Source organism: Pseudogymnoascus destructans, assembly GCF_001641265.1.
Source record: "Pseudogymnoascus destructans isolate 20631-21 unplaced genomic scaffold scaffold_5, whole genome shotgun sequence".
Lineage (NCBI taxonomy): Eukaryota > Fungi > Ascomycota > Leotiomycetes > Thelebolales > Thelebolaceae > Pseudogymnoascus > Pseudogymnoascus destructans.
In genome coordinates, this window is record NW_020167524.1 from 604,896 (window position 1) to 629,040 (window position 24,145).

Here is a 24,145-nt window from a genome sequence, read left to right on the forward strand (position 1 = left end):
GTAGGTTTGTTCGAGTTGCAAGCAGTGCAAGAAGATATATAGTCTTGAAGAGTAGTCCTTAGAGTAGGTCAGTAGAACTTTCTTGTTAGAAGTTCATAAGTTTTTGCAAAGCCAAAGTGCCCTGCAGCTGGAGCATCATGGAACTGCTGTAGGAGGTGTAGCTGTAATCGTTTATCCCTTGGGACATAGATATAGCTCTTGAATAAGAGAAGTCCTTGCTGATTTTTTGAGAAATTTTGTAGTCCAACTTTCTCAAGAGAGGAACCTTTCTTCTGGAGGTATTCCAAAGTTCTTTTGGCAAAGGGATCATGGTTATAAGCATCTTAGAATGCTTTAAGAAGTGTTACTGAGGGTGTATAGTCTTTAAAGGTCTCTGGTTTCTGAGAAGAGGTAATGGGGGCAACTTGGCCCAATGAGGGCGGAAGCTGGTGAGTCAGCAGAGTATCCTGGTTTGGAAAAAGGGCGTTGGTTGTTGATTGTTGCTGCCAAAAGTGATAATTTTAGCTGGAATACATAGATCAAAAGTACCTGTTAGATGGATGGAGATGCCGACCAAAGGGATGGGTGAGACAGAGCAGGCCCGTATGGACCAACTTCTATATATTACACACCGCCGAGGAACCCCGCTCTCGTACTTACTTCAGCTGTGCTAGCCTTTGGTCGCAAAATTTTCCGTCCGCCATTTTACAAACCCGCTCATATGGCCGGAACGGTTGCCCGTTGTCGGAATGGCTCCAACATCATCGGCTCGGAGGGAGGTTGCCATATAGCCTCATAGCGGCACGGCGCGAAGAGAGGCGGAGAAGATACGGACAAGGAGACACCGGAGCATTCCCCGCTAGGAACGCCCAGCACGGAGACGGTAGAAGTCGCGGCAGTGGCATTTTTGAATTAAGAAAGGACTTTGGGACGTTGTATTCTTTGTCTATTGCTAGAGTATTCTGAGACTGTGTATTCCGCTTCCCATTGAGCATGGAAGCTCATCTATGCGCCTGCCACACATGTAGACCCCTATCCGGCGCTTGATCCAAGTCAGCGATTACAGGATAGTTCCGAATCTGCGAAAATTTGTTAGTTTTGCTCCTCATCTCTCCACCCGAATCAGAACTCTCAAATCACTCACCCAAACGTCGTCTTAATACTCCTCACATAATACTCATTCCAGTTCCTCCTCGTCACCTCCTCCTGCCCGACCGGCACCCCCTTCCACTCGACCCTCATAACCGTAACCCCATCAACATCATTCTGATCAAACACCAACTCGAGCGTCGAATAGTGACCCGCAGGCCACTGATCCAAGCGCCAGCTCTGCACGATCCTCCTCGGCTCCTCAAGAACCTCATACTTCCCACTAACATTCCCCCCAAAGATCTCAAACTTCCCCCCCACCTTCGCGCCCTCGAACAGCCTTGGCTGCGCGCGAGTGAACGCCGCGATGCGAGCCGGGTCGGTAAAAGTGGCGTAGAGCTCCGCGGCCGTGGTGCGGAACTCCTCGCTAGCGGTCACGGTGGTGGTGTTGACGTTGGACGTCTTGTTGGAGGCTGTGGTTGGGGCGGCGGTCGCGGCTTCGGAGGGCTGGAGGTGAGTTGGGGTGCGCCAGCCGGAGGAGGGGTTGTCGGAGGGGGCGTGCTGGATATCTTTCCCGTGCTCGCTGACGAGGGCAGGGCCGAGCTTGGCGAAGATGGTCCGGAGTTGGGGGACGAGGGTGGAACGGACGAGGTCTTTTACGGGTTGCTTGGAGGAGGCTTCGGAGAAGATGTCGATATCGAACTGGGATGAGAAGAGAGGGGTTAATGAGAGTGGTCTATGGTGGGTGGGAGGAAGGGGGGAGGACATACGACATACTCGTCCTCCTCGGTGTCATGGGCGACCTCGGGGACGGTGATGTTACCGCTAACGGCCTCATCATCTTTGGTTTTCCCTTTGCGAGACAAAAAAAATCAGATCAGTTCAAACTGTTTTGCGGCAAAAAAAATCATGATGTGGTAATATAGCTAACTAACCGGAATACTCTAAGACCAGCTTCACATCGAAGATGGTGATGACCTTGCCCTTGCGCTGGTTCACGTCGACATCTCCGTCCATGCTCGTCAGTTTATCTATCTTGGCCGTCACGCCGCCCACCGAGGCCTGCACATCGGCCAGGTTCTCCTCGAGCCACTGCTTCGTCCAGCCCGCGGCGTTCTTGTTCACCCAGTGCCAGTTGTTGGGGTTGTGGAGCACCATTGTGGCGGTTCTGTAGTGAGTTGGGTTTTTACGGGGAGGGGATGATGGATGTGTTCACTGAAGACTCGAGTTAGCAGATGTTCCCGAAAGAGCAGTGAGCAAAAGATCGAGCTCGAGGTTTGAATAGGTTCAGAAGAAGGCCGAAGCCAAAGCATTGTCATCAATGAAAAGAGTACAAGTTCGCTCTATGACTGGTGCCAGCTGATGTATCGTCATAACATTTGGGGGGAGGGGGAAGAGACAAAGAAAAAAAACGGAACTGTGGTAGTATATTGTCCACAGCGAAAGCGACAAAGGACATACCTAGAAAGGAAGGAGAGGCGCTGACATAAAAATTATATAAAAATCGTCAAAGAATCGTGATACAGGAGGAAAACAGAGGAGGAGGTTTGGTGGGGGAAGGTGAAGTTGTTTTTGAAGGGTTTGTTCACGGCGCGCCCTTTTGTAAGGAAAGATCTAGAAGAGTTGTGCGATTGGCGCGGCGGAATTTTCCGCCGACCGGGCCGACGGGTCTCCGTCCAAGCTATCTCGGCAGTCTATACTCCGTATATACATATATGTATATGCAATTATCCAGACAAGGGTAGCTAATCAGAATGATTATTAGACGTCACCTCTCACATAAGAGACATACAATGACGATGATTTCAAGTCACTTTCATATAACACGCAAAAAATAGGATAACCGATCGTGAATAGTATGTCTACACAGCGAAGTAACACTCTTATTGAGCCATGATAGGCACAAGCTATTCTATACATGCTATTCTGGTATCTGAACGACCAAAGGCTCGCTATTTTAGGAGCTACAAGCTTCACAGACAGAGCCATCCCTCCCGTGCCTGCTCAAAAACCCCGCTGCCATGCATGACCCTGCCCAACCTAACGTCCAACAAAAAACGCCTGACAAAGGCCTTACAATAAAATGCTCGATTTGTGTCTGTGTGCTGTTTCATGATGATAATTGTGTGATTGTGATAGTCGTTATGATGATGATTGTGATGATAGTCATTGTGATGTTGATGATGATGATAAGTCTCTACGCCACGACCTCGTCGTCTTCCGTGATTCTGTCATACTCCGATGGCTGTAGCAAGATCCTGTTGTTGCGATCTTCGGCGGGTACTCCGTCTCGAGACGCACCGAAGTCAAGTATCTATTAGATAGTTAATGCTGATAAGACCCAAATGCTATGAAGGCACATACCTCTATAAACGTGAACCCTTCTCTCTGTACAGCTGCAACACATCTTCTCTCGTCGAATTTCACCTGCCAGACTCCACTGAGATCCGTCAGGAGGTCTTGAATGCACTCTCCAGTCTTGACGTTCCACATCTTCAGCGTGCGGTCCGAGCCGGATACCACCTTGTTACCATCGTGCTGGAAACATGTGATGGCACCGGTGTGAGCGGTAAGCGTGTTCTTGCATTGCCCATTCTCTGGGTCCCAGATCCTCAGCGTAGAATCCGCTGCAGCTGAGACCAGGCGCTCGTCTTTCAGGTCCAGTAGACCCACTAGGGAGGAGTGGCCATCGAGGGTGAAGAGGCACATTCCAGTCTCCAGTGACCAGATCTTCACTGTGTTATCCATAGAGCCGCTGATGCAACGCTTACGTTTATGATCGAGTACAACACTGTACACTTTCTGGATATGACCGCGAAGCTGGTGTACGCTCTCTCCAGTGGAGATCTTCCATACCCTGACCGACGAATCGTAGCTGCCACTCACGAGGGTGTCTTCGTGGGCAGCGATAGCACGCACAGAGCTGGTGTGGCCTTGCAGAGTACGGACGTAGTATGGACAGTCTGAATCATTCGCGGGAGGGCCAGCTGCGAGATATTTCTTAGACCCCTGTTCCGGCAATCTCCATACTCGGAGCTGTGCATCGCGGGAACCTGTAATAATCAAAGGCTTCTCGGGAACCATGACTGGCCTATCATTGTAGACCTTTCCAGTGTCGAGAGGCATCAAAATTTGGAGACATCTAACAGTTGATGTATGCCCGTGGAAAATCTGGGTGCACAAGCCCTTTTCAATATCCCACACACGGACTGACCTATCAGTTGATCCTGAGACGAGGACATTGCCTTCGTATTGCAATGCCCATACTCCGCCATCGTGTCCCGTCAGTCTCTTCCGAAGGGCACCCGTTTTCGTGTCGTATATGTGAATAAATGTGTCGTCGCTGCCAGTAATTATTTTGTCATCATCAAACTGGAGACAGGTAATGACGTGTCTTGGGTGTGCCGGGAAAGCCACATGTCGAGGTGCCACTTTGCCGCCACTCATCCAACTGCGTTGTAACATGAAGTGGCGCCTGTAGAGGGACTTGTAAAGGTGAAGTTTCCTCAAACTAGGAAGTCCAATTTCAGGGGCTGGCACTGCTAGAGCCGCCGCAGTTGCGGCAGCGTTAGGGCCCTCAGATTTGCGAGCCGAGCTGTGGTATTTTGAAGCTAGGCTTGTGTGTCGTGGCCTCTCTGTGACCTCTGCAGAAACGGCTCTTCTCTTTGACCTCTCTGGTCCATAGTTGATGTGGGCCCTCTTCCTTTTCCCTCCTTGGCGTAGGGATCCGGAGTGGCCAGCATGGGATCTAGTAGCAGTTGGAATGCTATCCACGTCAGATGACCCAGGACGCTGGCTGAGATCTTTCTCGCAGCCATCTGGACCATGCGGGTCTTGCCAGCCCCAGCCTTCCCTGATCGCCCGCTCCACTTCGCCCTCGGGGAGAACAAAGCGATGTCTTTCGATGAGTTCTTTCCATCCAGCCTCGTTCGTGTCGTTGATATCTCTCCAACGCTTGGAAACTTGTGCAGCACGGCAGCGGTCCCGGTGATCAAGGAAGCTAAGAATCTGTAGGCTCAACTCTGTCGGAAGTTCTTCGAGGAAGTCGCACTTTAAAGCTGGATTGACGACCCCGGCAATCACATGTAGGGTCTTTCTATTGCAGCGACGAAGAAATTGGTACATCATGAATGTCTTCATTTCCGAGGGCATCGAGTCGAAATTTTCTAGCATCGATGTCACATCCATAGCATTCCGTGGAGGTGCGTTTGCCAATGCATATTGTTCATTGGCATGGCCCAGTGACTCAAATGTCGACTTAGACTCTGCTGTGGCCGACAAAAGTGCATTGCCGGAAGCCTGTGATTCGGGGTCATCTCGTACTACCAGCTGAGCATTATGAAGATTCGCCGCAGCTAAAGTTGGTGATAGGCTTGGACTTGGCAAGCTGGCCCCATGGGTGGCTCCTCCCGCACTTACGGACGACCGGAGTACGGATGGCCCCGAAGAATCATCATTTAATGGAAAAGGCTCAAGATCTGATTCTGCGATAGGCGGTGTGGCAGTGGCGCTGGGGAACGAGCCTTGACTAGCAGTAAGGGATGGACTAGTGGCCTCCTCGAAAGAGCTATTCAGTGTCGACTCGGTAGCGGACGAGGTCAGCTGGGTCTGGAGCGGGCTTGTTTCGCGGTGACCGGTATCAGGAGTCGACAACATGGCAGGGTTGAACGAGGCGCGTCTGCTTGATGAGATCATCCGGTGTGGGAAGCTAGAACAGTGGGCGTCCAAGGGCGGTTGCTCCAGGCTGGATTGGCGTCGCGGGGCGTCCGAAATCCCGAGGAATGAATCGGGAGACCTTGGGTTTGTTGGTAAATATGATTGTGAGTTTTCGTCCGCATTCTGGAAGCGCCTTGATGATCTGGTGGTATCGGGAGTTACGTATGCTCTTAAGCCTGTGAGTCCTCGTGACTGTAGTGTGGGAGGTGGCCGAGGTCTGGATGAAGATGGAGATGCCTGGAGGATTAAAAGTCAGTGGTTCGTTATCAGATAGGTGGGGGGGGGAAGCATACGGAGGATAACGGCTTGCGGTCCTCACGGAAGTGCACAACCTCGCCGTTAACCTCGTAGGAGAAGCTTGAGATGGCTTCCGGCGTTGACTTCCTTGCCAGCGGGTATTGTTTCAAGTCGAGACTCTCCAACGGCAGAGGCGGTCGGACAAATAGAGGCGGATATGATCTCTTCGTGGTTGTGGTGGTTGTGACTGTCTTCGTCTCGACACATTCGGCAAGATCGATTTGAAATGTCGACGAATCCCGGCTCTCCTGGTTGACCGGTCCGTCCCAAGCCATCTCGTCTTGGGGGCTGGGGGTTACACACCCATCGGGCTGAGAATCTTGTAGACTAGCAGTTGCCTTCGGCGAGAGTACAGTGGTGATGTGGTTTGGCGGGAGTAATTTGGCTCTTTGAGCCACTGTGGCCTGGCATGTCGCTGGTGGCCATCGGGGCGGCTCCATATTCAGCTGCCAGGTTTCTAAAGATAGAGACGCATAAACCCGATAGACGGACGAGAAATATATAGAAGGCCGAAGTTGTGTTCTCGAAACGCGCTCAGGACTGTGGGACACGAGACCTGGTACGCGTTTTGACGGCTCCTGCGATAAGGATAAGTTTCGAGGCGGCTAGAACGGCCGAACCTGGTGTACAGGGACGATCGTAGAACACTCCAGTAATTAAAGTTCCGGTATTCGAAGCAACAGCTAGAAGATGGCAGCCGTCGATAGATATCGTGTTGGGTACTGACTTATGGTAGTATCGGCAAGGGAGGGGCGGGTTGGCGGAGGAGGCGAAGTTGGATTACGGAGAGGAAAACGGCAACGATGAGTGGCGGGGGGCGCGTGGAAAGAGGAACGGCGGCAATCCTCGTCTGACCTTACCCCAAAGAGCCCGAGGGAGAAGACGAAGCTGGGGTTGTTATGTTAACGCGGGGCGTAAATGGGCTGACAGTTGAGGTTGAAGTTGAGGTCAAAGTCGAAGTTTGAAGAGGAAGCTAGTGGAGTGGAGGGGGGGTGGTGGTGGTGGTGGTGGTGGCGGCGGTGGTGGTGGTGGTGGTGGTGGTGGTGGTGGTGGAGGATGGCAGGCGCTTCGGGGATTTAGTCGAGCAGGCGGCGGGAGATGCCTCGACTCAACTCTGCCTCGTCTTGGCTAAGATTAGTGTTAGTCGGGGTACTTTGTAAATCGCGGAGTGCGGAGTACACGGGCGAAGTACCGTGCCAAGTTAGTAGGAGGAACCAGTAGGACAGAGTCCGTAGTGTGCACTAAAATACAGAAAGCGTGATGTGACGAGCTAACTAGATACGGTTAAGCGTGGGGTAAGCAACATAAATCCAAGAATAAAGGAATAACTTATAATTTCTGTTCGACAGGATCAGTTATTCCCATTTCGCTTTATTCTTGGATTTATGTTGCTATATTGCTATATTCTGTAGCATTTTACACACGTGTATATCCCATGATTTGTATATTCTCTACTCTCTCGTTATCTGCTCTCTCTCCTCTTCCTCTGCTCTTTACTCTCCATCGTCCTTCTCTGCTCACTCTGCTCACTCTGCTGTCTCTACTCCGTCAACCTTCTACGGCATCTCTTTCCTCTCTAGGATCTCCATAGTCTCTCTGCTCCTTGAAATATCACACAAGACAATACTCTACCAACTGCACCTTCTGTAGACCACCGAGATCTTATCATCTACCTACTGCAGGATACTGAGAACCGATCATCTTCCTTTCGTTCTTTCCGTATTCAGCGTAAACAACAGCACTATGGATTGTGTTGCCTGCTTTGTCTGCCATACACTCTCTGGTACACAGCGCGTCTGCACGTGCGCCCTTCCTCTTTCGGTTCTTGTCCCCTCTCCCTCTTCCGTTCTTCCCCTCTTCCGTTCTTCCCCTCTCCCCTCTCCCCTCTTTTCATCTATTCCTTCTTTCCATCTCTTCCTTCTTTCCATCTCTCCCCTCTTTCCATCTCTTCATATTGTATTCACCTTTTTCCATCTCGTCTACTCTTCATATTGTATTCATCTGTTTCCTCCTCCTCTTTACATTCTCTTTTCCTCGTTCAGCCTCTCACCTCACTTGTCAAATTTCGTCTCTGCTCTCGTGAATCATTCACTGCTCTGCCTCTCCCTCTCACTCAATCGGAACTTCATCATTGTCCTGCCATAATCTCCATCTTCGTCGTGAAGATGAGAACACGGTCGGCACGTCAATGCCAAGGCGCTGCTGCCTCAACCGCCGTGATGCTGATTCCCAACCCCACCCAGACAGTATCGAAGATCAACCAGGCGCAGTCTCTCCACATAATCCAAACCACAGTCTCAGCAGCGCTTTCCACCATACTATGGATCAACAACCTCTTTCCTGACGATCATTTCGAGACACGCAGTTACAACCTTGACGATCCGGCTTTCGCTTACACTATAAAGCCCCTAGCTCAAACTATTCGGGAAAGGAGGCAACAGGGAACCGGCGAAGCAAGGGTTACTTGGGAGTTTCTCCTCAGAGGGAAAACTACAAAGGTCGATAAGATCTGGTTGTGGCTGGTTAGAATTCACTCCCTTCCCACCGTTCACGCTACTTACGAAACAAAGGACGGAGTTTGCGACGCCATCAAGCATGGATATTTGGCAACATTTCAGATTACCTTCCACAAGGGGATAGTGTCACGCGACACCATAGCTGTAGCTTACGTGTTGAGGTTCAGCTACTCCAAGAATGGAGGCGAGATTCAGCTTGACATTTTGGCAGGAAATCAAGAGGTCGAAGTAACAACAGAGGACAAGCATAATTTGAGGAACATGTTTCATAAACTCATAACGATGTCCCAAGAAACAATGAAATTCCCAGGTATGCCCCACAGCCACGCCATCGACAGTGTTTGATTCCTTTATAGAAGATCCAACAATAAGCTTGCAATTGACCTACAACGAAACCTGCCCACCCGATTATCGTCCGATGGGATTTGTCGTCGCTCCTGACCCGAGTATAATAATGGACGAACATAATGGCATGAGACTTGGTGACATGGACACGAAATATCACCGGTATGTCCCTATGGTATTTTGGCCTCATTTGCTAACTGTTTAGTGTTGGAATGAGCCTCGTCATTCCGCTACCAACCGCCGCCCATGGCTCAAATGGGTCTTCCCGGGCTGCGAGACGGTCCAACTCCCAGCTGATCTTGAACGACAGCAACCTCGTGTCCACTCCAGCTACTGCTTCCCCTTCTGATGGCTCCAGCTTCTTGAATACCCAGGAGCGCGCAGAAATACAACTAGTGCGCGAAATGGTAACGTACACTTAGTCTGTCTTTGTGCGGATCCTTGCTGACGATATTGCAGGTCCCCATGGGACGAGAAGTTGGAGATACCCAACGAGTGCAGGATACCCACTCACAAACAAGTCCTTCAGAGGGATCATTACCCACACCGCCACGTGCACCCACCGGACAAGGTATCCCACCACCAGATGAGAGACGATTCTATTTCGACCGTGAAACTATTCGAAATCTCCATCCAACCCACAAGTGGCGGAATGGGCAGGTTCAGGTTTCGCACAGTGAAGCCCAAGACATAGAGTGCCATTGCGGAAAGCAATTTGCCAGCATGACTGTAAGATTCAATGCCATGTACTCATTGTCAATACTGATTATTACAGGTACAATGTGAAATCTGTCAAAAGAGACAACACCTTCATTGCCACGGATACCTTGAAACAGACGTCATGGATACCCATGTGTGCTACACATGTCTTTTGCATGCTGAGCCTGATCTCAGCAATGAAATGCAAGGGCTGTGGTTATTGAGACAAATTGTCTGGGTTGCATCTATGGAGAAGTATCCGCCCAAAGAAGCCGACTTGGCTGTCCGCATAGGTGAGCTGCCACAAATAGCCGAGTATTATAGTGAGATACTTACCGTTCGTTATTTAGGTTGCCTGGTGAAAGACGTTGTAGCCGTGAGCCAGAGGCTAGTCCAGGAGAAGTACCTGCGGAAAGTCAGCAAGCCACAGAGCAAGAAGCATAAGGACTATCACAGGCGGTCTCAGATACCACCTTATCAGTTCGTAGCGGAGGAAAAGGGGCGACTGTTCAAGGAATATCTTAATCCTACATTTGGGATAGAGAAATACGTATGTACTTGTATTTGAATCCTTTGATCACACTTCAAACTAACGAGTCAAACCACTCTAGCTCCACGAACATCCGCAGGCCTCAGCCGCCAAGCCAAAGCTCGAGCAATCATCATCACAGGCGGGCCCCGACTTTCGCATGAGCTCAATGGCACCTGAATCTGTGATGCTCATGCCAACTTCACGCCCACCGGCGACGCCGCAACCCCCCGGCGCGAAGCTCATCGGTACCGGTCCCCTATACGGCATCTTCGACGCTGATGACGACGCCGTGACACCCCATCCCGGCCATGTGGCTGCGGCGTCTAGCATGAGCAGTAGCACGCAGGGCTCGCCGAGCCAGATGGGCGGTCCTGGACCACGGCCGCCTCTGGCTCTGGGTGTGAAGAGGAAAGGGGATGATTTGGAGAGAGGTGCAAGGAGCCTGAAGCGAACGGATTGCGTGCACAGTCCTTTTCTGCTGAATAGGGCAGTGTGAGTGTGGCGTCATGGGGGGATGTTGAATTCGCGGGGGATTACGGAGATGGCTGGGTCTGGCTTAATGTTTTGGCGCCTCGTTAAATTGCTGGGTTGGGGGTGTTTCGCTCGATTTTGGGAGGGGAGTTGTACAAGCTGGCTGGATGCTCGAATGGGCTGGGCGGGGCTGCGAGATCACTGCATATGTAACTTAGCCTTTTGCTGATATATACTATAGATCGGCTTAAAATAACATCAATTTTTTCAACCTTTTCTACCAACCGGAAATATAGATTCCATTCTCCTTCTTTTTGTATCCTCTGCAACGCCCCTGGCTGGTGGTGGATGCACGTGAACAATATAAATAGCAGAACCCAGAACACAATGAGGCACGAATAACCAGCTTCAACATTCAAAATCTCGGATTGGAGATTAATGGCCGAAGTTTGACCGAGACGGCGATGGGTTGTTCATAGAGCTCTGGTTCTGTAGATATGTGGGGGAACGGGGTTGAGAAAGGTTGTTCATAGAGCTCTGGTTCTGTGGATGTGTGGGGGAAAAAGGGGGGTGGTGAGAATGGGGGGGGTGGTGAGAAAGGGGGGGGTGGTGAGAAAAGGGGGGGGGGGGAGAGAAAGGGGGGGTGGTGAGAAAAGGGGGGTCAGCAGCCATGAGTCCCTCGCAACGGGCGCTGATGATGGTGGGATAGGATGGGTCGGCGGCCATGAGTCCCTCGCAACGGGCGCTGATGATGTGCACAATCTTCCGGTTTTGAGTGTGCTTCCCGTCAGCCATTGAAATATCTCACAAACACATTTTCATTTTCGATGATACCATTCACAACTCGGGCTATCCGCAGTTTTTTGTAGTGCACTGTCTGTTCTGAGGTAAGGGGTTGGGGGAATCATTATTTTATCATTTCTGGGTATCTATCCTATTCTGACAATACCGTGTGTTACTGTACGCCCATATAACATACAAGCCCAATAACGCCATCCAGGCCGTACATCACTGTCAGAAACCAAGAGCAGCGTACTTCCCTGCCTCCTCCGGACGGGAGCGAACAAGTCGCTGTATAGCCCTCGCTCGTCTCGCTTTCTCCCGTTCCTCTCTCGCTTTTATCTCTTTCTCGCTGGGCGCCTTCACTACCGCGGCATCTTCCTCCACCTTAGCTTCCGCCTTCTCCTTCTCCATCCTACCTCTCTTCTCCTTCCCCTCTCCACCATCATACTTCTCCCGCTTCGCCCTCCTCTCCCTCCTCCTCTTCCGCCTCTCCTCTTCCTCGACCCTCCACTTCTCGCCCTCAGCCTCCTCCCTACACCTCCTCTCCTCCTCCCCCGTCACCACCCACGGAACCTTCAACACGTCCTCCCTAAACCTGACCCCCTCCCTCCACGCCCCCACCTCCGCCCTCGTATCCCCCAGTATAACAATCGCCTTCATAGCCAGCTGTCTCACGCCGCGAAACTCCCTGATACCCCCCTTCACCTTCACCACTTTGCCGATATCCACGCCACGCAGCTTCGGGCCGTCGGGGGAGACCATCGCGTCGTCTGCTGGGCGCTCGGTGGAGACTGCGATGGCTGCTACTGTGGCAGTGGCCTCCGACCGGGGGGGTGCGAGACATGTAGCTTCGATTGTGGCGCCGCTGCCGTCATCGATGGTGATGCAGACGCGGTTATAGAATTCGTCCATCGCGACGATAATCCCAGTGAGACGCACCCATTTCATAGGGTGGTTGAGGTGAAAGTAAATCCCCTGCCCTGCTTTATGTCAGTCTTCCATCCACAAACTTGCCCAGATCACTCTTCCCCTTCCAGTGTCGTCCCGGCACGGATCGCAAAGCCTGGTTTGGCTACAGCTGAAATCATACGGAGAGACGAACCTTCATACTCCGCCACCTCGCGCAGCGCAAACACGTCCACGGCGCGCAGTGGGCACCAGCGTCCCAGGGTCGGGCTCAGCCCATGACAGTGGCTCGGGTACAGCACGGGCAGGGTCGTCATCGGTTGCGTCAGGGCTCATCGTCGGTGGGCATGTCGCGGCTTTGCGGGCTGGGTGTTCATGGCCTGTTTTGTGCCCTGGCGGATTGCGGCGCGTTGATGGTGAGTTGTGCGTGTCTGGGTGGTTGATGGTGGGAGTGGTGTGGGAGGCGCGTAAGCGACGCGATATCACGTGTGTGGTTGGATCTGGACTGGGATAGGTAGCTCATGAGGGTGGGACTGATGGAAAACGAGGAGTAGTTTGGAAGTTTGTAATAAAAAGAGTTATGTTTTGAAGACACTTGGCTTCGATGTTATTGTAATATCAATGGCTACCATTTGTGATGTTTGTAGTTTTGGTGTTAGTTTATCCTTTACGTACGTAGTTATCTAACGTTTATGCCAACAAATACATATCTATATTACCCCTCTGTTCCGTTCAGTTTCTTTTTTCAAAAAGAAACTGAACGGAACAGAGGGGTCTCTTCGTAGTGACAATTACCATTTATCACTATGCGCTGGCACTCTAGAGGCCTTGGCGGCACGACCTTCTCCACGAAGGAGGCTCAAATAATTCTTGCCTGAATTACTAGGCCTCAAAGCCTCCAACCAAGATTCCGAATAATTTTGAGCTTCACGAAGTATCGTCAATTCCACAATACAGCCCGCGATGCCACCACGCATATCTCTACGGACCGCCTCAAGGTTCCTGAACATTCGGCCGGCCCCCCAGCCATCAATTGCCTGTCACACACCCATTACCCTCCGCACACACCCCGTTCGCGCCTTCGCAGACTCGAAACACCCCAAACCGAGCTCAAACCCGACATCGTCAGATGCCCTGCCTAATGCGAGCGAGGAAGCCGTACAGGTCGGCAAGGCTACCGGCAAAGCCACACCAGAGCTGGACCAAGGGACACCAGTGCAGGAGGTATGAGCTCATCCAACCCGCGCGACCCAAGCGGCGAACTGACTGGAGTAGATCTTAAAACGGGACCCCGAGCTAGCGGAGAAGGCGCCTGAAGTGATGAAGGAGAAGCCTACGGATGCGAAGAGGAGTGCAGAGGCCGCGGGCGAAGAGGGAGCCACGACTTTTGATAACCTGCTGGCACTGGGACAGATGGAGGCGATTGTCAATGGAGGGCACGCGAGTGATATGACGCCAGAGATGGTGGGCCATAAATTCCCGCTGCCGGATATGCCGTTGAAGCCATTTTCGAATCGCAAGGAGCGCTATGATCCGATCGTTTCTCAGGTCACAAACCTCCTCATGCAACACGGCAAGCTGAGCATTGCTCAAAGGGTAGTTCTCCACTTCCATCATCCCAGATTCTGGCAGAATGACGCAGCTAACGCCTGTCTCGTTTTCCAGCATATGTCCTACATCCTCAACCAGCTCCGCACTGCACCTCCCCCAGTGCCGTCTCAAGCTCGCCCCCTCGTCCCTGGCTCCCCGCCCCCAATCGAACTGCCTCTAAACCCAATCAACTACCTCGCCGTCGCCATCGATTCCATCGCACCTCTCATGCGCATCCGCCAACTGAAGGGTGCCGCCGGAGGTGGTTTGTCGCTGCCAGTTCCTGTCCCCCTGAGCCTGCGCCAGCGCCGCCGCACAGCCATCATGTGGATCCTGGATACGGTACTCAAGAAGAAGAGCCGTGGCAGTGGGCCCACGATGTTTGCGCAGCGCTTCGCGGATGAGATTATCAGTGTGGTAGAAGGAAAGAGCGGCGTGTGGGATAAGCGGGCGATGGTACACAAGGCCGCAACGTCAGCGAGAGTGAACTTGACTTATTCGAGGATGAAGGGGAGGAGGCTGTAGGGGTTAACATCTGGGGAGTTGGTGGTTGATGTAAGATATGTATAGAGGCTTGAATGTACTATAGAGCTACTGTGCAAGCTGTATCAACTGGGGGTTAGTTCTCGAGGTGGACCTGGTAACTCTGGGTATTCCGTGTGAAACTCTCTGAGTTTATGGGGAGAGTTCATGAAGTTCGATACTGGGTACTCCGATAAAGGTCTAAATATGATAATTGCAGTTTAAAACTGGGGGTTAGTTCTCGAGGTGGACCTGGTAACTCTGGGTATTCCGTGTTCACTTGTGGGAATAGTTACTGTGCACCCACTGCTGACTGTGGTATGTGGAGTATTTCAACGAACTAATTGGCTGACAACCACATATCCCCGTCTTCGGACTTCGGGCCACACCAGCACCCCTCATGGGATCGTCAAACCCCCATTTTCATTTTTAAGGCACTAGAACACACATCTATTTCCCAATTGAGAATAACGTGACTGCCGACGGCAGCGCGTTGACTCGCAAGTGCGATGTGTAATGTGCTGGAATTTTCGCGTCGCCTCGCATGCCATGCGCCCTGAGAATTCTGCAGCGACATGCGGAGCTGGAGATCTTTGGCCCCATGCCCCTCCACGGTACTACTGCATGCTGCACCAAAATAGCGTCGACAAAGGCAAGGAACAAAAAAAATATGGTGCAATTACGCCTCGGGAAACAAGGTGGAACAGACTGTATTATTCTCATAGTGCTGCTTTTTGAAGTGCTTTTCCAAAGCCCTCATACACTACACGTCCCTTTTTTTTGTAGCAAATCCGTTGAAATCCAAAATAAATCCCTAGTCCTGCTCATACATATTCTCCTGGACGCCCCAATATTCCTTCTTGCGCCGGACTACGCCCCAATATCCATTCCGATGAGCATCCCGAATCTAAGCCAAGTCGTTTCATATCATATCATACAGGTGCTGCTGGAAGCAAGTGTTCGTCTCGCTCCGAAAATCGCTGGCGCACAGATGATGCGAGAGCATAAATTTCTACCATCCGTGTCGGCCCGGTGTTGGTGACGTTGGGCTGGAGTTGCCAAGGGCCTTGAGAGCCACTTCTGCAGCGTCTTCTTTGGCGTTGTTGAGGTATTGGCCGTCGTACCAATATCGGGCGGCAATGCTTTGGCCGGACACCGTGACAGTGCTAGACCAGGCAGTTCGGCCTCCTTGTGACAAAAGTCAGCTGATTATTTTTAAGGAAACTGAATTTTGAGCTTTCATACCTCGTCTGTCGGAGACAATGCTGAAAACTGGTGGGTTGATTTGCGCGGTGCGGCATCTCTCTGAGAGATATTAGAATCAACATTCAATGGCGCCAATGATCTGTGCACTGTGACCCACCTTGAAGCTTGTCTTGCCAGGTGCTTGTTGCGGGACTGGGGCTTGAATAAGACATGTTGAGTGTGTATATCTATATATGTGGATATATAGTTGGAATTGAGTGAGTGGTTGGTGAGTAAAGAGACTAATTATTGGAAGGTTTTAGCTTGGAAGAAAAGTTGATGAAGCTGTTGAGCATCCGGAATCTTTATACTTATTCTCTATTGTGACGAATGGGTAGCTTGATGTAGGACTAGCTGGCACTCATGAGGCCAGCGCGAAGGTGCAGGCGGATATGCAACCTAACCAGGACTCGGCACCATGCATCCCACAGAACAAATTCCGGTCGTATGATCGGAAGGTAAGTATGGCTCGGCCTGAGATAGCATCTATATTTGGCAAAGCGCTGCAAGGTAGTCCAAGGGGGGGGCGACGAAGGGTGGGTTTCAATAGCTTCATAGTGAAAGTTGTACAAATACAATGAGGGCGAGCAAAAGCAATTTGGGGACTGGGCATAAAAAAACGATAAGTGCCAACACAGCAGAAACATGTATTTGGGGATAAATACCTATGGACTAAGACCAATCCGTATGTATATCTAAGAGCGGATGGGTAATGAACGACATGTGTGTTGTGATTAGGTTGAAATGAGTTGGAACAATGGCCGAGGTAAGCGTGAGCACGCCTCTGGCGCAGTTGGGTTCTGGAAGGACAGCACCCCTCCTGATGCCTTATCTCATTAATGTGACCGTCATCGCGGGAATTTTCTGAGTAGATCCTCTTAGAGGCGCGGTATGGTATGCACTGGAGACTAGCCAATTGGGCCGAATTCGACATGACCACCAACGGTGGGAATGGCGCTGGCACAGCTTACCTGCATAGCGCCCTTGCAGCCTCATCCATAAAGTGGAGAGTGTTGACCCTTTGGTAAATGCTGTCGTTTGGATAAAATATTTCTGTCAAACCGAAACACGATATGATCTGGCGCCTGTTGAAAGGCGGAGGCGGATGCAGCAAGGTTCAGGCTGGAATGAGTACCCGTTTATCCCCCGTCACTTCTACCCTATCCCAGGCAGTCAGCCACCAATGGATGGTATTTGCCTCCCCCGAGCAAAGAAAATTTACTGGAATGAGCAAGACAATATTTCTGAGCAATTTGGTTCTCACGATACTAAGAAACGTGCGTCTCAAATGGACAGTGAGACATCCCCAAGAACAAGAAGTCTCAACCCCCCCGGCCCCCTTCCTATATCCGATAGTGCTAATTCCAAGGGGATGGAAGATGGCAGGCATCTAAGAAGACGTTAGAAGCAAGTCATTTCTTCCCATGCTGTGTCGCACGTATCTCCTGGCTGGGTATGCGTGGTTGGGAGTACAAAGCACAGGGCATCGACCGACACAAACAGTTTCCTTCTGAAAAGAGTTTATCTCAGCTCTGACAAACAATATATTGTCGCCTCATTGGTATCATCCTCGTGGCGCTCCTGGTACATGACGAGTCACTTGCCCAACCGATCTCAGCATGGATCTTGCAGATCTTAAGGCTGCTAGGTGTTGAGGGAAAGAAGCTGTGGGAGCTTCTGTGGAGGTATGTGAGGTGCGACGACCTGGCTCAGAAAAGTGCCGCTTCCCTGGTATATGTGGAAAACCGGCGATGAGGTATACAGCGTCAGATCCTAGTAACATCAGAGATTATGCAAAAATACAGGACTGCTAGGCCACAACTCCACCTGTCGGAGTAGCTTTCCGTCGGGCTGATGCATTACACGGCGAGATCGTGATCACAGCCGCCATCGTCAATGGCGGCAACACACATATCGGCGGGGTACATAGCGTCTGAAGCTTTCGAAAATACTATTCCAAATGTACCACATTTCTTTGCCTGGTAGAGCGAGTCAACGTCCTGAACCCTGCACACCGGTCGGCGATCTGATGCAAGCCTAGCTCGTCATCTACTTTGGGATAGAAGATCCTGGACGTACTCGTAAAGTAGCAATGCCCAAGGTAATGTGTACATCGCTTTCAACCTCGCCTTGCACTATATCGGCGTCGTTGCAACTTCAATGCAACCCTGGAAGGTTTGAGTGGCCTGTGAGCTTTGGTCAGATAACCCTTAGCTGTTGGTTGGTTGTTGGGGGACGAGCCAGGTTCAAAAGGGGTAGATAATCTGAGGCCAGTAGGAGGTGACCCATCGGCCGCGCAAATATGATATGCGTGACGGCCTGCTGTGTCGTCTGAGACAATTTGATGGATTCGTGTCAGGTAATTGATTCGATAGGCTTGTACGCGTGACAAGAAATATAACTTGTAGAGTACAAATTTTAAGATGGGACTGTGCATGATAAATCACTTAGAGGGTAGTAGAGGCTTCGAAACCTTGTCACCTATTAATCTTTACAAAAAAAATGCAAATAAAAATCGAGAGTTTTGGTCACTCAGAGCTATAATTATCATTACGGCATTTTATCAGTTTTAATTGTAGGAATTATATCAATTTCCAGCAATTAACGATCCCTCGGACTCCCGGGCTGCACGCACGAGTCGTGACACCCCATGGGGATGAATCGATAAGGCTTTGGGCTCCACGTCTACTCCCTCCCACCCAGTGGCGCCCCCCGCGCCCGCGTGCTCTCCCCAGCATTTCTTGTAACCCAGCGACTCGCAAGCCTCATCGCTGAGACGCGGCCCGCACCGAGGTGGCACATCGCAATCACGTAGGGACCCCAAGATTGCGCAACATGGTGACTAACCAGATGCGTCCCGAGGGCGGCCTTACACCCGCTAGATCGAGCGCGATGCTGCGTTATGCATGTGTTGTTGTCGTATGCAGCTATGCCCAGCGCAGCGCGCCCTGTCCGGTCAGCGCGACCTACGTAACCGCAGCACCCGCCTCGGCGCCCTGTCACAAGGGTCCTCCGATTGAGACACGTTGAGCTCAGGGACAGATGGATATAGCCGTGGGAGGGTGCCTTGGTTCAATCACTACCTCATAGTTACTGGCATTGTACTGCTTTCCAAAGGCGAACCTCTGATGGAATTCCACGATTTACGAAGGATGCCATTTTGCCCACCCCTTGGGTTACTTGCCTCCCCCCTTGTTGTCTACTAAGTCAGAGTCTCACTCCCGGAATGCTAAATATCAGCCAAGAGACTACATGACAACAGATGTCTTATTTTTCAATTACACTTATACTGAGAAACTTAGTGCCCCTTGGCATAATCACGCAGTTATGCCAAACGCGTAGTGAAGTCGCAAAAGGGTTGTTAAGCTAAAGAGTTCAGGATGGACGATTGAAATGCAAGTACTGAGAGCAAATAGATGAAGGGATGACGTTCTATTCTACTTCAACTAAAATACAGGAGGCGATCGCTGACTATATACCCAGTCTCGATCAGGGGCTTGCAGTACTGACAAATTCAACACTCCCACTCAGGAATGCGAGCTATAGTCTAGCCATTGCTCTCTGGCAGCAGTCATATAAATAAAGACCCAAATAGCAACTGTTGTGTGTGACGTCGCTAGCCACGTGTTAATGTCGGCATTTAGATAGTGTTGGATGGGGGAAGGTGGACACAGACCTTGGGATACGGTGGCCGTTTGGCCCTGAGACAGCTGTGTTTCCCAAGGCGACCGTCCGACTCCTATGCTAGACGGTTGTGCAGAGTCTGATGCAGCCACCGAAACCCTACACGGCTCAGGTAATTACCCTAGTTGTACAGGGTATTCGGGCTTCCCCCTTTGCCTACAAATAGGATACGTAGGCCCGTAGGATAGGGAGCAATTGAATTGATTCATTTATTCTATTTTACTGTACTACAGTGAAGCGTTCTGTTCTGGTGCGCCCGGGACTAATTGCGGTAATCGGGGATTTACATACATTCTTGGCCCTATATCCCAGCACCGCAGAATTACTCCCAACAGGTTATGAGCCCGGTGCCACTCAGAACGCCCCGGGAATCGATTTAATTCCGAAATCCTCACATCGATAAAGTGAGAACCTGAACTGCTCACCGGGAACCCTCGGTCACAAGAAGCCCGCAGCAAGCAGACTTCCAGCTCAGTGACAGGATTCCGGCCTCACTAAGAAAGTGATAACTGCCCCGAAAAAAAAATGGAGGTTACCACCTCCCCCGAACGGCCCCGGCTTGCGAAGCTTACAGGGCCAAACTATCGGAACTGGGCGACGCAGATGCGCCTTATCCTTATGGATCAGAGGGTATGGAGCGCCATCGACCAGGCTTATAATCTGGACGACGACGTCTTGCTCAACGACTTTGGGATCTCGCCCCTGCCTAAGTCAAAGAGCGGAAAGGAGGGCGAAGATGCCCTGGCTGAGGCCGAGCCGAAGCCCAAGACTAAGGAAGAGCTATTCGCTCAGGCCAAGAAGGACCAGCTCGCTGAGCGAAGATGCGTCCGGGCGAGCACCCTTATCCTGTCAGGATGCGCCCAGAATATCGTCGACCAGATCGTCCGCTTCCGCACAGCGAAGGAGAAATGGGAGAAGCTCGAGAAGCTGTTTGCTCGGACTGAGATACAGCAGATATCCTCGAAGACCGAAGCCTTCAACAGGTACTCGCCTCCCCTGATGGCATCGGTGAGCGAAATCGTCACCCGGCTCGACGATCTCCAGGATGAGATAAACCAGATGAACCCCAGAGAAGCGCCCACAGACTTGAATAAGTCTGGCCGCCTCGTCGCGATCCTATCGAAGCGCGGGGGCAAGTACGATATCACAGCCGCCCAGATTATGGCAGCGAAAGTCACCGACTACGAGGATATCGTCCAGCACTTCCTCGATATCGAGGAAAAGATAGCAGAGGCCAAACCCGTTGCAGAGTCAGCTCGACAGGCTTCGACCGGCGATGAGTCGCCAAAGGCAAGGAGCGGTCGGGGCAGAGGCGGGGGAGGCAGGTTCTCCCCAAGAAGGGCCCGTACGTGCTACCACTGCGGGAAGACCGGCCACTTCGAGAGAGAGTGCCGGTCGAAGTAGCGAGGAGAGCCCCCATCGGCAGGGTCGTCGACCGGCCCGCTCGCCGCTCCTGGTGGCGGAAAGGGGTTATCACCACCCCCCGAAGGAGCGGACGTCGCCATCGCTAATGTGGTCACTGCCCCATCCACCGAGACGTCTTGGATCGCCACCATCGATAGTGCGGCCTGGGTCGGCGAAGCTCAGGACAAAAGCGTGGCCTGGATCATGGATTCGGGCTGTTCCCGTCATATGACGTTCGACGAGAAAAGTTTTGTCGACTACGCCCCCCTCGACAGACCAATCCCAGTTAGACTTGCTAACGGGATGGAGATCCAAGCCGTCGCTGAAGGAACTGTCGCCTTCAATATCGTCCTCAGGGGTGGAAAGCACCGTATCCAGCTCCACGGGGTACTCCACGTACCAGGGCTTGCTGGGAACCTGATCTCGGTTTCCGGCCTCCAAGACAGGGGGATCATGACCCGTACGACCAGCAGCGGGAAGATGCTCCTTGAGCTCAAGGGCCAGGTAATCGGCACTGCCGTTCGGTCTGGCCACTCCTACGTCCTTGACGGCACCTAGGAAGGCGCCGTCGCTGCGCTACGCGCAGTGGCGATGTCACCAGAAGAAGCCATGCTCTGGCATCGGCGATTCGGGCACTTGAGCTTGAAGAGCCTGAGTTCGGCCCATACTGTCGTCGATGGTATACCAGGGCCGATCGGTGACCTCGCGGACCCGTGTGGAGAGTGCCTGCTCAACAAGAGTACGCGGGTCATAAACAGGAAGGCATCAGAGCACGCAAAAGCCCCCCTTGACAGGATCCATAGCGATATCTGGGGGCCCTACCGGGTGCCGGATATCCACGGTGGGAACGTCTATTTCGTTACTTTTACGGACGACTACACCAGGAAGACCTGGGTCTACGTTATGACTGCGAAATCGCAGTTACGGACGGTCTTCATGGCTTCAAGGTCCGCGTCGAGCAGGAAACCGGCAGGAAGATCAGGATTGTGCGCTGCGACAACGCTAGCGAGTACGTGGCCCTAGAGAAGGATATTGGACCTACCCAGGGCATACTGTTCGAATATATGACGCCGTATACGTCATATCAGAACGGCGTTTCTGAACGCCTGAACCGAGCGCTGGTGGCCCTGATCCGGGCGATGCTTGCCTACGCACACCTGCCCAGGAAGCTCTGGTCTGAGGCGCTGATGGCAGCCAGTTACCTGCGTAACAGGCTACCTATTGGGCCAGACGATAAGTCTCCCGAGGAGGCATACAGCAGCAGACGGCCGTCTGTAGCCCATATCCGGGTTTAGGGTTGCGTCGCATACGCCAACATCTCAATGGAACAGAGGGGCGGCGACAAGCTTGCCCCGAACGCCATACGGACTGCTCTGGTCGGCTATATGCCGACCTCAAAGCAGTACCGGCTGTACGATCCGGTCGGAGACCGGATCCTTATTGCAACCTCAGTGAGGTTCGTGGAGAGTCAGATCCTTGACCTCCAGGGCAATGATTCCGATGAAGGATCGCCCGAGGATGTAGGTTTCGATCCCATGGGGGCCTATGTCCCACAGGAACCTGCTATCGAAGCAGAAGAACCCGGCGACCAGAGCGGCAGCGCCCCAGAAGAGGGACCGCCTATTGGTGATATCGCGGATCGCCCTGCAGTGACCCCGCACGAACAGCTGCTGGGGTGGAGGGACCGCATCAGCGGCGAAGACGGTAGCCAGGACGATGGCAGCGACCAGCTCTTCCTCGAGGAAGAAGATGATCTGGGTTCTCCAGGGGACCAGATCCTCGTAGAAAGTGAAGCTGCTCTGCGGGAAGTTCCACCCGCTGAAGAACCAATCGTTCGGCGAAGCGAAAGGGAGCGTCGACCAACGCGGCTGTTCGAAGGTGCCCTCGAGGCATCGACGCCGTCGAAAATACCGATCCCTGAACGATATTCCGAGGCGATCAACGACCCTGACCACGGTGCAGACTGGGCTCTAGCTGTTAAGGAAGAACTGGCGCAGCTCCAGTCGCTTGGAACCTGGGAGCTGGCAAAGCTCCCGCGCGGAAAACGAGTTCTGGGTCGTCGCTGGGTGTTCAACGTCAAGTATACACCTAGGCTGCGCACTACTCGCCCAATACTCGGCTCACTCACTCAGTGGGTTACTCAGCTGGGTGAGTAGCTGAACCTTTCACTCGACTCGGTGAGTGAGGCCAATACTCAGTTACTCTGTAAAAACCCAGTGAGTACTCGGCTGTCACGTGTAAGATATATGCATTACGTGAACAGTCCCTCATACGATTAATACTGTTTTATGGTTACAGTTGTAAGTTAACTTAAAGTATTACATTTATCAGCATCACTCTACCATCTCTAATAAGCTGTGAGAACGAATCACGTATATTCCTCTATCTAAGTACCACGATTATCAGAAGATTATCAGAACACTATATTATATATGCTCAAGAACATCTTTCCACCTTGCTTGATGAGGCCGGCCAGACCTACTAATACCTAAAGTATTTATAGGGTCTTGACGAGTAGCTTGAAAGATATCAAGTAGATCTCTTCCAGTCTTCCGAGGGCGTTGGATAGGCGTTGGTGGCGAGGACGGCATATCCTTATCTTCATCGTCATGAATAGTTGGAAGTATAGGCTCCTCATTATTACCATCTTCTCTTATATCTTCATTATCTGGGATATCGTCATCTGGGATGTCGTATAAGGTCTCGTTAAGACGGTCAGCCCTATCTCTTTCTTCACCTTGTTGGTAGCGCATTTGTCGTTCTTCATGTGCAGCTTGTGATAAGTCTTGCTGTTGCTGTGGCCGCTGAGGATTAAACGGAGGATATTGTACCTTTGAATATGTCTCTCGGATATGTGTATTTGATCGTGGTTCTTCTTCATCGCTGATATATTGTAACTCGATAGAATTGCACATCCGTTGTCGTTGTGCCTCATACTCTTCTTCGACTTGCTCCTCAGTCATATCAACGACGTCCATCATATCTGCAAGCTTGTCACGATGACCTTGACGATTCTTGTATTGTCGAGAGTAATATATAAGCATAATACTCTTAATCGTCTCAGGATTAAGTTGACCACGTCGGTGGCCACATACGTCCTTTGCGGCACTAAAGACTCGCTCAACTCCAGACTCAGCAGCAGGAATACAAAGTATATCACGAGCCATTGCTGATAGACCAGGAAATTGCTCTTCCTTTTGTTGCCAAAATAGCAATATCTTTGTGTAGATATGTGCTATACAAGTTAGAATAAGATTATCAGAAGATTACCAGAAACTTACGAGCATCAAGATAGAGATCAGCCTCATTCACATATTCCTCTCGCTGGCCCCGAGTCCCATTTAATGTCTGACTTTGCTGCAATACT

The 24,145-nt window shown here is 51.6% G+C and overlaps 9 protein-coding genes across 9 annotated transcripts; 5 read left to right on the forward strand and 4 right to left on the reverse strand.

Moving 5' to 3' along the window:
• Positions 1 to 902: 902 nt before the first annotated feature.
• VC83_02466 (uncharacterized protein) lies at positions 903 to 2,654 on the reverse strand. Its single transcript, XM_024466128.1, has 5 exons — positions 2,530 to 2,654; positions 2,004 to 2,283; positions 1,839 to 1,921; positions 1,124 to 1,770; positions 903 to 1,058 (listed from the first exon to the last, which is right to left on the reverse strand). Exons 2-5 carry the CDS (start codon positions 2,224 to 2,226, stop codon positions 1,040 to 1,042), a joined length of 972 nt encoding a protein of 323 aa, XP_024326262.1. The 5' UTR covers positions 2,227 to 2,283; positions 2,530 to 2,654; the 3' UTR covers positions 903 to 1,039.
• Positions 2,655 to 2,907: 253 nt separating this feature from the next.
• Positions 2,908 to 7,101, reverse strand: CDC4_2 (SCF ubiquitin ligase complex subunit cdc4). The gene is made up of 3 exons (XM_024466129.1): positions 6,078 to 7,101; positions 3,433 to 6,021; positions 2,908 to 3,382 (listed from the first exon to the last, which is right to left on the reverse strand). The coding sequence occupies exons 1-3, from the start codon at positions 6,519 to 6,521 to the stop codon at positions 3,266 to 3,268; spliced, it is 3,150 nt and encodes a 1,049-aa protein (XP_024326261.1). The 5' UTR covers positions 6,522 to 7,101; the 3' UTR covers positions 2,908 to 3,265.
• Positions 7,102 to 7,962: 861 nt separating this feature from the next.
• Positions 7,963 to 10,915, forward strand: HOP1 (DNA binding protein). The gene is made up of 8 exons (XM_024466130.1): positions 7,963 to 8,603; positions 8,652 to 8,907; positions 8,954 to 9,104; positions 9,148 to 9,349; positions 9,402 to 9,671; positions 9,718 to 9,934; positions 9,992 to 10,191; positions 10,253 to 10,915. The coding sequence occupies exons 1-8, from the start codon at positions 8,247 to 8,249 to the stop codon at positions 10,667 to 10,669; spliced, it is 2,070 nt and encodes a 689-aa protein (XP_024326254.1). The 5' UTR covers positions 7,963 to 8,246; the 3' UTR covers positions 10,670 to 10,915.
• A 625-nt stretch (positions 10,916 to 11,540) lies between these two features.
• Positions 11,541 to 12,938, reverse strand: VC83_02470 (uncharacterized protein). Its single transcript, XM_024466131.1, has 2 exons — positions 12,530 to 12,938; positions 11,541 to 12,407 (listed from the first exon to the last, which is right to left on the reverse strand). Exons 1-2 carry the CDS (start codon positions 12,648 to 12,650, stop codon positions 11,659 to 11,661), a joined length of 870 nt encoding a protein of 289 aa, XP_024326488.1. The 5' UTR covers positions 12,651 to 12,938; the 3' UTR covers positions 11,541 to 11,658.
• A 330-nt stretch (positions 12,939 to 13,268) lies between these two features.
• On the forward strand, positions 13,269 to 15,202 carry VC83_02471 (uncharacterized protein). Its single transcript, XM_024466132.1, has 4 exons — positions 13,269 to 13,557; positions 13,609 to 13,929; positions 13,999 to 14,554; positions 14,692 to 15,202. The coding sequence occupies exons 1-3, from the start codon at positions 13,297 to 13,299 to the stop codon at positions 14,446 to 14,448; spliced, it is 1,032 nt and encodes a 343-aa protein (XP_024326489.1). The 5' UTR covers positions 13,269 to 13,296; the 3' UTR covers positions 14,449 to 14,554; positions 14,692 to 15,202.
• Positions 15,203 to 15,950, reverse strand: VC83_02472 (uncharacterized protein). The gene is made up of 3 exons (XM_024466133.1): positions 15,809 to 15,950; positions 15,691 to 15,750; positions 15,203 to 15,633 (listed from the first exon to the last, which is right to left on the reverse strand). The coding sequence occupies exons 1-3, from the start codon at positions 15,861 to 15,863 to the stop codon at positions 15,458 to 15,460; spliced, it is 291 nt and encodes a 96-aa protein (XP_024326486.1). The 5' UTR covers positions 15,864 to 15,950; the 3' UTR covers positions 15,203 to 15,457.
• Positions 15,951 to 16,795: 845 nt separating this feature from the next.
• VC83_02473 (uncharacterized protein) lies at positions 16,796 to 17,095 on the forward strand (the record flags this gene model as incomplete). The annotated part of the gene is made up of 1 exon (XM_024466134.1): positions 16,796 to 17,095. The coding sequence occupies one exon, from the start codon at positions 16,796 to 16,798 to the stop codon at positions 17,093 to 17,095; it is 300 nt and encodes a 99-aa protein (XP_024326487.1).
• Positions 17,096 to 19,585: 2,490 nt separating this feature from the next.
• VC83_09607 (uncharacterized protein) lies at positions 19,586 to 20,935 on the forward strand. Its single transcript, XM_024473020.1, has one exon. The coding sequence runs from the start codon at positions 19,900 to 19,902 to the stop codon at positions 20,776 to 20,778; it is 879 nt and encodes a 292-aa protein (XP_024328788.1). The 5' UTR covers positions 19,586 to 19,899; the 3' UTR covers positions 20,779 to 20,935.
• On the forward strand, positions 20,912 to 22,995 carry VC83_09608 (uncharacterized protein). The gene has a single exon (XM_024473021.1). It carries the CDS (start codon positions 22,101 to 22,103, stop codon positions 22,932 to 22,934), a length of 834 nt encoding a protein of 277 aa, XP_024328789.1. The 5' UTR covers positions 20,912 to 22,100; the 3' UTR covers positions 22,935 to 22,995.
• The last annotated feature ends 1,150 nt before the right edge of the window (positions 22,996 to 24,145 follow it).